The following is a 14,425-nucleotide window of genomic DNA, read 5'->3' as shown; positions in this document are numbered from 1 at the left end:
CAGGCGTCTCCTTCACCGCTCAGCCCCGGAGCCGCCGCTGCTTCTTCTCCATGTTGGAAGAATGGAAGATGCTTAAAGAGATTCCCGAAACTATTTATCGAAAGCACAAGGTGTGGAGATGAGTCACATCCTCTGTACAGGAGATGATCTCCGGATATGGGAGGATTTCAGGGACATCAAGAAGGACACGGGGATCAACCTATTACTTCTGAATGGGTGGTGCCCTGTAATGCTCAACTCTTGAAGTTGTTCAAATGTCACATCAACGTTGAGATATGCTCCTCTGGAAAGTCAGTCAAATACGTGTTCAAGTACACCTTGAAGGGGAGTGATCAAGCAGTTTTTGGAGTTAACAGGGATGATGAAATTGCACAGTACTTTACTGGCAGATACATTGGCCCATTGGAAGCAGTGGGATCATTCCTTGGATTTCCAACTCATGAGAGACACTCCGCTGTCATTCGACTCCAGGTACATCTACCACAAGAACAACGAGTCATCATCAGAGTCGATGCTGGTCGGCTGGTGAGAAATGAGGATATCACGAGAACAACTTTAACTGAATTCATGGAATTGTGTTCTCGAGATCAATGTGCAAGAACACTGTACTACGCTGATGTACCCCGATTTTACACATGGAACAATAAGAAATGGCAAAGAAGGAAGGTTGGGAAGATGGTGGAAGATCTTCCAGGTATTTTTGAAGCCAACGTTCTGGGACGAGTGTATACCGTTTCTCCAAGATGTGACCTCTACTACTTGAGACTGCTTCTCCATCACGTAAAAGGGCCAATATCCTTCAATCCATCGAGGACACATGACGGACATATTCTTCCTTCCTTCACAGACGTCAGCATAGAAAGAAGTTTGTTGCAAACTGACGACCATTGGCAACAAACGATGGAAGATGCTGAACGGACAAGACTCCCTGAAGCAATGAGAGATTTGTTTGTTTTGCTGACAATTGCTGAGATCAACACTTCTCGACAATTATGGGATCGCTTCAAGAATTCAATGCATGAAGATTACCTTCAAAGAGAACGGAGAACAATCGATGATCCAATTATCATGATTGATGAGAGGCATCATGATCAGGCTCTGTTGTATATTCTAGACAAGCTTGTGAATTACAACAAGACACTGGGACACTGGGATACTTTCATGTGCCACTACCAAGACATGGAAGGATGAACCTTGATGGTGACAATCCAGAATTGTTGTGGGAATTGCAGCACAATAGCCCTGAACAACAGTGATTTGTTGAAGAGAAGGAGCCTCTGCTGAATGCTGAGCAAAGAGCAGTGTATGACCATGTGTGCAGCTGCTTGGAAAGGAATGTTCCTTCAATGTTTTTCATTGATACACCAGCAGGAATGGGCAAAACAATTCTCACTAATTTGGTCCTCTCCAAAGTTCGAGGTCAAGTTGATGTTGCTTTTGCTGTAGCATCCATTGGTATAGCAGCCTGGTGGAAGAACTGCACATTCTCGATTCAAGATACCCATCGAAGTGATCGATAATACAATGTGCAACATTGAGAAGAACTCCAACATGGTTCATTTGATCAGGAGTGTGAGACTGATTGTTTGGAATGAGTGCCCGATGATTAGGAGGGGGAGCTTTGAAGCGGTGGACAGAACTCTTCGAGATCTATGGAATAAGAACGATGAGCCTTTTGGCGGCATTCTTACCTTTTGTTGTGGCGATTTTCGACAACTCCTTCCTGTTGTGAAAAGGGGAAATGATGCTGATGTTGAAAATTCCTGCATCAAGAAATCCTATTAATGTTCAAATTGTTATATTTTGTTATTCACATTTTAAACTTTAATAAATCCCTTTTCCACTTGCTGTGCCCGTCAGCCACCCATGCGCAGTAATACCTCCATGTTCCACGTCACCATGGAAACCCAACGGGCGGGAATGGCGGCGCCGCCGGAGAGCCCCTAAGAATGGAGGGGGGGATAAGGGGGGGTGGAGTGGGTGACTGGGGGGTGGGAGGGGAAGGAGGGAGTGGGTGGGGAAGAAGGGGGGTTGAGGGGATGGAGGGGAGGGTGTTAGACCAATGCAGAAAAAATACACCATTTTAAAGAAAAATCATGATTTTCAATGAGATGTGTTTTTTAAAAAAGCCATTTATTTTAAAGAAAAAAGTGCCACTTCCCCACGTCACAACGGCAACCCAATGAGTTATCATATCATATCATATCATATATATACAGCCGGAAACAGACCTTTTCGGCCCTCCAAGTCCGTGCCGCCCAGTGATCCCCGTACATTAACACTATCCTACACCCACTAGGGACAATTTTTACATTTACCCAGCCAATTAACCTACATACCTGTACGTCTTTGGAGTGTGGGAGGAAACCGAAGATCTCGGAGAAAACCCACGCAGGTCACGGGGAGAACGTACAAACTCCTTACAGTGCAGCACCCGTAGTCAGGATCGAACCTGAGTCTCCGGCGCTGCATTCGCTGTAAAGCAGCAACTCTACCGCTGCGCTACCGTGCCGCCCGTTGAGTTGTGGGCTCAACGGGTCCACTTGGTCTACTTCAAATAATAAAACTGGACATTGTTTTCAAACCAAGCCACCAACAATTTTTTTTAAATATCTCCTCATTGGGGTTTGCCATTAGACAACAGTCGGGACGTAGATCAATAGTTATTCTTGCATCAGATTTTGCCTTGCAAATTAAACCTCAAAAAGAGTGAAATGGCCAGTCAGGACATTAAGGTTCCTCGCTCCAGAAACCACAATACTTCTCCGTTGCCACTTTAGAGAACAGGTCCCTATCAACCTCTCTTGGAGGGGAAATTCTGGTTCTTTTTCAAAAATGCAAATTAACCCTAAAACGAATGAATCCTTCCTTCTGCTGATCCATGACAATTTCTTAAGGTGGTGGAGGCAGGGGTGAAGATGATGCTGAAACTGCCAGAGATGTTGTTTAATTTTCTCCCAAGATTTTAATATCGCTGATATCCATCGTAGTGAAACTGATGTTTTGTAGGTTATCGAAATTTTTGAAAATTATCAATTTGGAATTGCATGCATGATCTTCCATAATTTACGGATGAATACAATCTTTAATATATAAAATAGCACATTTCATCACCTATAAAAATGAATGACAAAAATATAACCGTAATAGAAAGCAAATAATAGTATTTTGTAAGAATATTATTCTGATTCTTTCCTGCTTAATTCAACAGAAGAGTGCCACCACTTTTCATGTTTGAGATTAAAAGATCTGATTTGATGAGAAATTGAATCTCCCTTATTTAGACAAAGTAAAAATTGTGAAACCTTGTACAGTCTGTTCATCAGTTCGTAAATAGTTTTGAATATATGTGAAGTGTTAGCATCTGTTTGTATCACTGAGTATTGTCATAATCAATCGTGTTCATTTAATGGCATTCTAAAATTTGTAAAAGATTTAAATCAGAACCTGCCTGTGTCAAAGGAATACTTCCAATTTATTAAAGATGCCTCCTGCTTGCTGCCGACCAGAAGAGGACTTAGGGTCTTGTGTGGCAGTCTGTCATCAGCTTGTGTGCAGGAGACAGAGGGCAAAGGAGACATGGAAGAGCCCTGAGGATTCCTGGAAGATACTGGTGTTGGTGAATGGCTTTCTACAAAGCATTCAAATTGTGCAGAAACAATCATTACAATTTTCAATCTAGAATCAATTTTCTTCACTTTACTGATAACACTTGTAAACCAGACCCTCAAGTTTATAATTACAAAACATTATGTACCAGACCATACGTAGCACAGTTATGTTTTTTTTATGGGATAGAGTCAAACAGCCGACAAGCACTGAAACAGGCCCTTCAGCCCAGCACATCCAGCCAAGTTATCTAATCGAGCTACTTCCATTTCACTGCTCCTGGCCCATATCCCTCTAAACCATTCCAAGTATCTTTTAAATGTCATAATTGTACCACTTTCTTCAGCAGCCTGATGAACATATGCACCACTGTCTGTGTGAAACAGTTGGCCCAAGGGTCCATTTTAAACCTTTTCCCTCTCACCTACACTTAGTTTTAGATTTCAGTGTACTGGGAAAAAGACTTTTATCGATTCCCCTCAGGATTTTATAAACTTCTATAAGGTTACCTCTCAGCCTCACACCCTCCAGGGATAAAAGACCCAGCCTTTCCAACCTCATCTTATAACTCAAACATTTCAGACCCATGTTAATCTTTTTCCATGTTAATCTTTTTTCACCCTTTCTAGTTTAACGACATCCTTCCTGTTGCAGGTTGACCAGAATAGTACACAATTCTCCAGATGTGGGCTAATCTGGAACTTGTACAGCTGTAACAAGACATCCTGACTCCTGCACTCAAAACACTTATAAAAGCAAGCATGCCAAATGCTTCTCCACCATTCTATCTCCCTGTGTTCCCATTTTTATGGAACTTCGTATCTATACCCTGGGGTCTCTGTTCTACGACATTTCCCATTGACTCCATTTACACCTCATGCTGCCTCGGCAAGGCCAGCAGCCCAGACCATCACACAAACCAACCTCCCTTCCATCGACTCCATTTACACATCATGCTGCCTCGGCAAGGCCAGCAGCATAATCAAAGACAAGTTGCTCCCTCTCCCATTGGCCAAAAGGTATAGAAGTGTGAAAACACACCTCCAGATTCTCAACCCGAAACGTCGCCCATTCCTTCTCTCCAGAGATGCTGCCTGTCCTGCTGAGTTACTCCAGCATTTTGTGTCTATCTCCGGATTCTGGGACAGTTTGTTCCCATCTGTTATCAGGCAACTGAACGGTCGTAAGCAACAACTAGATAGCAGTCCTGAACTACTATCTATCTCTGGACTCCCTCGGACTATAATTGATCAGACTTCACTGGCTTATCTTGCACTAAACGTTATTCCCTTTTATACACTGTGGATGGCTTCATTGTAATTATGTATTGTTTATCCGCTGAATGGTTAGCATGCAACAAAAGCTTTTCACTGTCTCTGACAGTGACAATAAACTAAAGTAAAGGCAGGTGGAACTAATGTACAGGAGACATGTTGGACGGTGTGGACAAGTTGGGCCGAAGGGCCACTGCCAATATCTTTGTACGGCTGTTTTTGGCACTTTGAAGATTGTTTGAACCAGCTCAGTGGGGAGATGAGAACCTGAGGTGAGAATCAGGAGGAGAAACAGAGCTAAATGTGTAAGTTAGAAACAAATAAACATTGGAAACCAATACATAAAACAGTGAAAACCCACCTCAGCACGGAACTATTGAGAACCTTTGTACTATTAAATAGTACAAGGCGCTACATACTTTGGCTTGTGTTATTATGGTCTAGTTTACCTTGCATAACTAATAATTTATTTGTATATTTATTGGTTTTGTTGTGTTTAAAGTGTCTGTAAAGTTCCAGAAAGTAAGAATTTCATTGATCCAATCCTGGTTCCTGCAGATTGGAGCCCATAATTCAACAAAGGAGTGACAGAGAAAGTAGGAATTACCAACATATAATAGATATGTTTATAAAGTGACTTAAAAAAATCAAATATTGGGACTGAGTCAACGCTAGTATATGAAAGATAAATTGTGACTGACTAATCTATTGAAGTTCTTTGAGGATGTGTCATGCAGAGTAAGGTTCCTGAGAATTCCACATCTTAATAGATGTCCACGTGTTGATCTGGAGAGTGTTTATTGCTGCCTTGAAAGTGTTGTGAAGCTGACATGTGTGACTCCCTTCATTAATGCATAAGCATTATTTATCTCCAAAGAGAAGCATTGTGGTAACAATGGTCAAGAACGTTAACTTTGTAAGGTAAAATGTCACAATTCAAATTTACGTGAAGCAAAACCTTTGGCTTTTATATTGAAGTGAAACGTCAAAAAATAACTGTAGTGACTGTTCAACTTGTGAGAGCCATTGTCGCGAGCATTGCTGGTGGTATATTTTTCGAAACAAGTGACCACAATGTGACGGAACCAGAAGGGTTCTGTGGGAGATGTTGGGCAGAGTGGCTGGTTCCTCCGTGGAAAGACCGAGTATTAATGGTTATTGATAATTATCTCTCAGATTCTGAAAAATTAAGTAATTAACTCATCAAATAACGTTTAGTACATTCGTCACGCATTCCTGCTACGGTGACAATATTCAGGGCTGAACAGCAGTCAGGGATGCTAGCCTACTGACGAGTAGTTACCAGCATCCGAAACAGTAGGCATCAAAGATAATGGTGATAGTTCTTACCAGCTAAAAACAATCTCAGCCAAGATGCTAGAAGATGATTTTTTTTGTTTATTTGTCAGTTTATCAGTTTAGTTTATTGTCACGTGTACCGAGGAAGGGTGAAAAGCTTTTGTTGCGTGCTAACCAGTCAGCGGAAAGACAATACATGATTACAATCAAGCCATTTCTCGTGTATAGATTCATAGAGTGATACAGTGTGGAAACAGGCCCTTCAGCCCAACATGTCCCAGCTACACTAGTCCCACCTGCCCGCATTTGGTCCATATCCCTCAAAACCTGTCCTATCCATGTACCTGTCTAACTGTTTCTTAAATGTTGGGACATGTCAACTACCTCCTCTGGCAGCTTGTTCCATACACCCATCACCCTTTGTATGAAAAGGCTACCCCTCAGATTCCTATTAAATCTTTTCCCCTTCACCTTAAACCTATGTCCTCCAGTCCTCGATTCACCTACTCTGGGCAAGAGACTCTGCATCTACCTGATCTATTCCTCTCATAATCTTATACACCTCTCTACAATCACCCCACATCCACCTGCACTCCAAGGAATAGAGTCCCAGCCTGCTCAACCTCTCCCTGTAGCTCAGAACCTCTAGTCCTGGCAACATCCTCGTGAATCTTCTCTGTACCCTTTCCAGCCTGACAACATCTTTCCTATAACACGGTGCCCAGAACTGAACACAATACTCTAAATGCGGCCTCACCAACATCTTATACAACTGCAACATGACCTCCCAACTTCTATACACAATACTGTGGCTGACGAAGGCTAATGCGCCAAAAGGCTTTTTGACCTCCCTATCTTCCTGCGACTCAACCTTCAAGGAACCATGCACCTGCACTACTAGATCCCTCTGCTTTACAACACTGCCCTGAGCCCTACCTCTCACTGTGTAGGTCCTGCCCATGTTAGACTTCCCAAAATGCAACACCTCGCATTTCTCTGCATTAAATTCCATCAACCATTCCTCAGCCCACATGCCCAATCGATCCAGACCCTGCTGCAATTTTTCACAATCCTCTTCACTATCTGCAAAACCACCCACTTTTGTGTAATCTGCAAACTTGCTAATCATGCCATGTATGTTCTCATCCAAATCATTGATATAGATGACAAAGAGTAACGGTCCCAGCACCGAACCCTGAGGCACACCACTAGTCACAGGCCTCCAGTCCAAGAAGCAACCCTCCACCATCACCCTCTGCTTCCTTCCATGGAGCCAATTTTCTATCCATTCATCTATCTCTCCTTGGATCTCATGTGATCTAACCTTCCAGAGCAGCCTACCATGTGGAACCTTGTCGAATGCTTTGCTGAAATCCATATATACAACATCTGCATTGCCTTAAACTACTGAGACTATTGCGCTGATCAGGAAATAGTCTGTTTGACTTGGTACCTATCACATATGAATAGTAATCCGTAAATGAAAAAAAAATTCCCAAGAGAGAATATTGTGTGCGGAATTATCTTACATTGATTATTTTCAAGAGTCAAGAGTGTTTTATTGTCATATGTCCCAAACAGAACAATGACATTCTTAGGTATCACAAAATGCTGGAGTAACTCAGCAGGTCAGGCAGCATCTCAGGAGAGAAGGAATAGGTGATGTTTCGGGTTGAGACCCTTCTTCAGACTGATGTCAGGGGAGGGACAAAGAAAGGATGTAGTTGGAGACAGGAAGATAGAGGGAGAGCTGGGAAGGGGGAAAGGAAGAGAGGGACAGAGGAACTATCTAAAGTTAGAGAAGTCAATGTTCATAACGCTGGGCTACAAGCTGCCCAAGCAAAATATGAGATGCTGTTCCTCCAATTTGCGGTGGGACTCACTATGACACTGGAGGAGGCCCATGACAGAAAGGGCAGACTGGGAGTGGGAGGGGGAGTTGAAGTGCTCAGCCACCGGGAGATCAGGTTGGTTAAGGCGGACTGAGTGAAGGTGTTGAGCGAAACGATCGCCGAGCCTGCGTTTGGTTTCGCCGATGTAGAGAAGTTGACATCTGGAACAGTGAATCCAATAGATGAGATTGGAGGAGGTGCAGGTGAACCTCTGTCTCACCTGGAAAGACTGTTTGGGTCCTTACATGTCCAATGACATTCTTAGTTGCAGCAACACAACAAAATATGTAAAAAATAGTACTCTGTAAACGAATGAATAAATGAATGAATGAATAAGTTTATTGGCCAAGTATGCAGATACAAGGAATGTGCCTTGGTGCTCCGCTCACAAATGACAACACAAACATACAGTTAACAATTAAGAATAAAGCATAAACACATCAAAACAATAAGGATAAACCATTACGGTCTAAACATGGGGGTGAAAATAAACCAGAGCAAAAAAGAGACTACAGACTTTGGTTATTGAGTAGAACTATCACTCGTGGAAAAAAACTGTTTTTATGTCTGGCTGTGGCTGCTTTGAAAGTCCGGAGTCGCCTTCCAGAGGGAAGTGCTTCAAAGAGTTTGTGGCCAGGGTGAGAGGGGTCAGAGATGATCTTGCCCGCTCGCTTCCTGGCCCTTGCAGTGTACAGTTCGTCAATGGGGAGAAGGTTGCAGCCAACAACCTTCTCAGCTGTGCGAACGATCCGTTGCAGCCTCCGGATGCAATATAAACAATATAATAAAAAACTCCTGCATACATACATTACACCAAACAATAATAATGCAAAAATACAAAAACCAATGCGTCCAAGTCTATTTAGACCAGAGCTTATTTGGAGGTTGTAGCGTTTAATAGCCTAATGGCTCTTTTATCTTCCTGATGGCAGGAGTGAGATGAGTGTGTGGCCAGGGTGGTGTGGGTCTCTGATGATGCTGGCTGTCTTTTTGAGGCAGCGACTCCAGTAAATCCCTTCGATGGCGAGGAGGTCAGTACCCGTGATATACTGGGCAGTGTTCACCACTTTTAGCAATCTTCTCCACTCCTGGGCATTCAAGTTGCCGAACCAGGCCGTGATGCAAACAGCCAATATGCTCTCTACTGCACACCTGTAGAAGCTCAAGAGAGTCCTCTCTGACACACCAAATCTTTGCAAACTTCTCAGGAAGAAGAGGCATTGATGGCTTTTCTTTATAATTGCATCACTGTGCTAGATTCAGGTAAGACCTTCAGAGATGTATACACCCAGGAATTTGAAGCTTTCGGCTCTCCACCATTGTCTCTTCGATATAGACAGGTTTGTGGTTCCTCATCCTTGCTCTTCTAAAGTCAACAATCAGTTCCATGTTCTTACTGACATTGAGAGCCAGGTAGTTGTGTTGGTACCATTTGGTCAATCGATCGATCTCCCTTCTATACTCTGCCTCATCATCCTAAATTCGTCCAACAATGGTGGTGTCATCGGCGAACTTGAAGATGGAGTTTGCACAGTGTCTAGCCACACAGTCATGAGTATAGAGTGAGGAGAGCGGGGAGTTGAGCACGAGGTGCTACCGTACTGACGGTTATTGAGGAAGAAGTGTTGCTGCCAATTCGTACAGACTGTGGTCTATTGATGAGGAAGTGCCCAGCATGAGTTTGTTAATCTGCATGTTAGCAATGAGGCATGCCCATGAAACGCTGGCAAATAAAGTAAAAGAGATATCTCTTACTGACATCACGCTTTCCTAAATATTTTGTCTTTCTTCTTTGCAGAAACTTAAACAGAAAAACCAGCACCTGAAGCAAATAATGGATCAACTACGCAACCTGATTTGGGACATTAATGCAATGTTGGCAATGAGAAACTGAACCAGGCTACGAAGTCGGTTGTTATTTTGATTGAATGTATACGTGTGTTGATGGTGATAATCAGGCCCAGCACCTGCTAATCAGGTTTGCTGGCTGAAGTCTATTTTAAAACGTAATGCAAAAGAGGGGTGCCTTAAAATGGAGTGCACAGAAAGAGATTATCCAGAGCTGACGGTCACTTTGTGAACTGTATATTAATTTGAGAAATGTATTTAATATGTTTGTGCAGCAACTACCTGGTTGATGTGGTGGAAGGTATAACACTAATTCTGAAGGGCAATAGGACAAGTGCTTTAAAGGAGAATTTTAACCATGTGGCAGCTCTATTTCTGATCCACATTCCTGTACTGTGCAGCTGACTGCTACAGGATTAGTGTGTTTACCTTTCTGTCTTTAATTAGGTTGTGTTTTATTTTTCTTTTGAGAATTTGTGTTACATTTTGTAGTTGGGTCTTTTTGTTTCTTGATGTCCTGATGTTAGAATCTGCAATGTCCACTGCTGCTGTCTTTGAAATGGACATGCTCCACAAGCTCAAAATAATATTCAACATAATTGTACTCAACCAAAGTTTAGATTCACAATACATCAATCCAGACTTATAGCCTGACTATTCTAATCCATTTGCTTTGCTTAGGAATCACAATCCATGGAACCATACTGTTCCAGTTCATTCTGCATATTGCTTGGAAATCCCAATGTTAGGCGGCTTTTTGGAAATTAGTTGCTTATTGCCGCTAAGCTACAAAGCTTTATTTTGATAACTCAATATCTTAGTGAATTTGTTCCAGGGTACTGTAAAATATTTTCGGTAATTTAAGATCCATTTTATAAAATGATCATAAAGATTTTTGATAAAAAGTGAACAACTTTAAACGGTTGTTTTTGCAAGTTTGTAAAAAGAAATTCTATCCTAAAACTAAATACCATAAGTGACAAGCCAACAGTTTACACTCATCATACACCTCAAGAATGAGCTCAAGTTGCTTACGATGGCTGGATAAACAGAAAATACAGTTATATTTTGTAATATATAGTTGTATTTGTATCCAGGGTCTTAGTTTTTGGAAAGTAAATCAATGCTTGCCAATGCTGACACTCCATGTAGATTCAGGAAGATAATCTGAAGAGACTGCGAATGAGTGGGATCAACGCCTCATCTTTATCAAGATAAAACTTGCATTTATTATTGAAAAATTTATTGTCTGGTATTTCTTATGCAATTTGGTCCTTGATTACATGCAACATTAAGCCTGCAAAATCTGACTTATGTGTCATGTTTGAATGCCAGAGTTCCTGAATTGATTCTAAAAACGCAGCAGTCGAGTTCGGATTCGATCCTGACCACGGTGCAGTCTATACGGAGTTTGTACGTTTTCCCCGTGACCTGCGTGAGTTTTCTCCGGTTTCCTCCCACACTCCAAAGTCGTACAGGTTTGTAGGTCAATTGGCTTGGTGTCATTGTAAATGATCCCGAGTGTGTGTAGGATGGCGTCAGCGTGTGGGGATCACTGGTCGGTGCGGACTCGATGGGCCGAAGGGCCTATTCCAGCGCTGTATCTCTAAACTAAATTGATAGAAACATATAAAATTATAAAAGGACTGGACAAGCTAGATGCAGGAAAATTGTTCCCAATGTTGGGGGAGTCCAGAACCAGGGGCCTCAGTCTAAGAATAAAGGGGAGGCCATTTAAAACTGAGGTGAGAAGAAACTTTTTCACCCAGAGAGTTGTGAATTTGTGGAATTCTCTTCCACAGAGGGCAGTGGAGGCCAATTCACTGGATGCATTTAAAAGAGAGTTAGATAGAGCTCTAGGGGCTAGTGGAATCAAGGGGTATGGGGAGAAGGCAGGCACGGGTTACTGATTGTGGATGATCAGCCATGATCACGATGAATGGCGGTGCGGGCTCGAAGGACTGAATGGCCTCCTCCTGCACCTATTTTCTATGTTTCTATGTAAACTAAACTGAAGAGAACTACTACCCAAAACACCCAACTAGGAATGGATATTTAATTTTTCCCTTCTCCTTTGACACCTCTGTCTGTAAACAGCTTCTCAATTTGTGTGTGCCCATTATTCTCCCATTAATGCCGTGCTGTAAGAAGAATGCCCAGGATTCTCATTTCAGAGTAATTAGTTTAACCAGAAACCTTAAAGAATGGACAACACTGACTTTAATGTCTGCATAGCAGATTTGGAGCTCAGTACTCCAGATGGCATCTTTTAACCTTGAACATACAAGGAGTTTAACTGTTGGTTTTTCATTGATTGTCCCTGGGTTTAGGTGTTGATTAGTATCTTCTAACTGTTGTTATAATTCAACAAGCATTTGAAGCTTTCCAGGCATTGAAGGTGCTAAGGGGAACTGGGTGAGGTGCTGCAGAACTTCTTTGCATTGGGTGCAAAGATTTGTGCCCAATTCCCTTGGGTCCATAATTTGCAAAGATTTCATAAGTTCATAATTTCAAGGAGGAGAATTAGGCCATCCGGTCCATCAAGTATACAATCATACCTGTTCAATCATGGCTGATCTATCTTTCCCTCTTAACCCCATTCTCCTGCCTTCTCCCCATAACCTCTGACACCTGTACTGATCAAGAATCTATCTATCTCCGCCTTAAAAATATCTACTGACTTGGCCTCCACTGCAGTCTGGCGATGAATTCCACAGATTGCCACTGTCTGAATAAACAAAATTAGCCCTCATCTCCTTTCTGAAGGTGCATCCTTTTATTCTGAGGCTACGGCCTCTGGTCCTAGACTCTTCCCCCACTCATGGAAACCACATGCACTCTATCCAGGCCTTTCACTCTTCAGTAAGTTTCAGTGTGGTCCCCGCTCATCCTTGTAAACTCCAGTGAGTTCAGGCCCGTCAAATGCTAATTTTCTCCTGGGCACGATGCAGAGCATCCCCTTATAGTCCTACAGGACTGAAAGATTGAGCAGGGTTACACTGCTGGAGGATGGGGAGAAGAGCTCTTGCCAAGAGCCATCATAGAAACATTGAAACAAAGAAAATAGGTGCAGGAGGAGGCCATTTGGCCCTTTGATTCATTGTGATCATGGCTGATTGTCCCCAATCAATAACCCGTGCCTGCCTTCTCCCCTTATTCCTTGATTCCACTAGCCCCTAAAGCTCTATCTAATTCTCTCTTAAATCCATCCAGTGATTTGGCTTCCACTGCCCTCTGTGGCAGAGAATTCCACAAATTCACAAACGTTTTTTCTCACCTCAGTTTTAAATGGCCTCCCCTTTATTCTAAGACTGTGGCCCCTGGTTCTGGACTCCCCCAACATTGGTAATATTTTTCCTGCATCTAACTTGTCCTGCCCTTTTATAATTTTATATGTTTCTATTAGATCCCCTCTCATCCTTCTAAACTCCAGTGAATACAAGCCTAGTTTTTTCAATCTTTCCTCATATGTTAGTCCCGCCATCCCAGGGATCAATCTCGTGAACCTACGCTGCACTGCCTCAATTACAAGGATGTCCTTCCTCAAATTAGGAGACCAAGGGTGGTTTGAGCACTCGGTGTTGGTTGCCAGTGTCTGAACACTAATAGTAGCAGTCCGAGCTTCTTCAAACCAGAAAGTGACCTGAGTTTATGCTGCAATCTTTGAATGCTTTTCATCGGATGCTGTTGGTCACATTTTGTCCTCTCGGCATTATGAATATGGAAGCTTTTTTCCCAGCATTCTATTAGCTCATCATTGTTCCCATACCATTCCTATTGAACGCTGCTTCTCGGTTTGTATGTGTCTGAATAGCACATTAAAATATTTTAGACACAGGATGTTGGTTTACAAAAATGATGCAAAATGCTGGAATAAGTCAGTTTGTTAGTCAGCGTCTGGGGGAACGTAGATAGGTGATGATTCAGGTTGGGATGCTTCAGCCTGCAGTGGCTGGGGAGGGAAACAAATCTGGAAGAGAGGTGGGGTGGAAAAAAGCTTTGCAAGTGATAGGTGAGTACAGTAGAGAGGGATTTGATAGGCAGATGGGTGGACAAAGGAAATAAATGAAAAGACATGCACCTCCTCTAACCTCGTCTACTGCATTTAGTGCTCCTGGTGTGACCTTTACATGGGTGAGACCAAGAGTGGCCCAGGCCACTGTTTCTCTGAACACGTGCTCAGTCGGACACGGCCTACGGGATCTCTCAGTTGCTGTGCTAACTCACCTTCCCATTTCCACATTGACCTTTCTGTGCTGCACCTCCTCCATTGTCGAAGTGAGGACACATGCAAACCGGAGGAACACCACCTCACGTTCAGCTTTGCTAGCTCACAACCCAACAGTATGGGTATTGAATTCTCACCATTTTAGGTAGCTCATCTACAACGACCCTCACACACCCCACACCATTTATCCTCCATCTGGATGTGCATCCATTTCTCCCTGCCCCTTCCATCTATATTCCTCCCTTTGACTTCACATTTGGCGCCTCTTTCCTTAT

General features: G+C 42.7%; 1 protein-coding gene across 6 annotated transcripts in view; it reads left to right on the top strand.

Moving 5' to 3' along the window:
• Nucleotides 1-11,566, top strand: part of med30 (mediator complex subunit 30) — a 50,333-nt gene extending 38,767 nt beyond the window's left edge. For all 6 annotated transcript variants that reach the window (XM_078398471.1, XM_078398466.1, XM_078398468.1 and 3 more), the window contains exon 5: nucleotides 9,873-11,566. In XM_078398471.1, coding sequence (XP_078254597.1) covers nucleotides 9,873-9,968 — 96 coding nt within the window. In that variant the 3' untranslated portion in view covers nucleotides 9,969-11,566. The remainder of the gene's footprint in view (nucleotides 1-9,872) is intronic.
• Nucleotides 11,567-14,425: the final 2,859 nt, after the last annotated feature.

Source organism: Rhinoraja longicauda, chromosome 4 (assembly GCF_053455715.1).
Source record: "Rhinoraja longicauda isolate Sanriku21f chromosome 4, sRhiLon1.1, whole genome shotgun sequence".
Lineage (NCBI taxonomy): Eukaryota > Metazoa > Chordata > Chondrichthyes > Rajiformes > Arhynchobatidae > Rhinoraja > Rhinoraja longicauda.
Note: the sequence above shows the minus strand (reverse complement) of the source record. Positions and strands in the feature narration are given on the sequence as shown.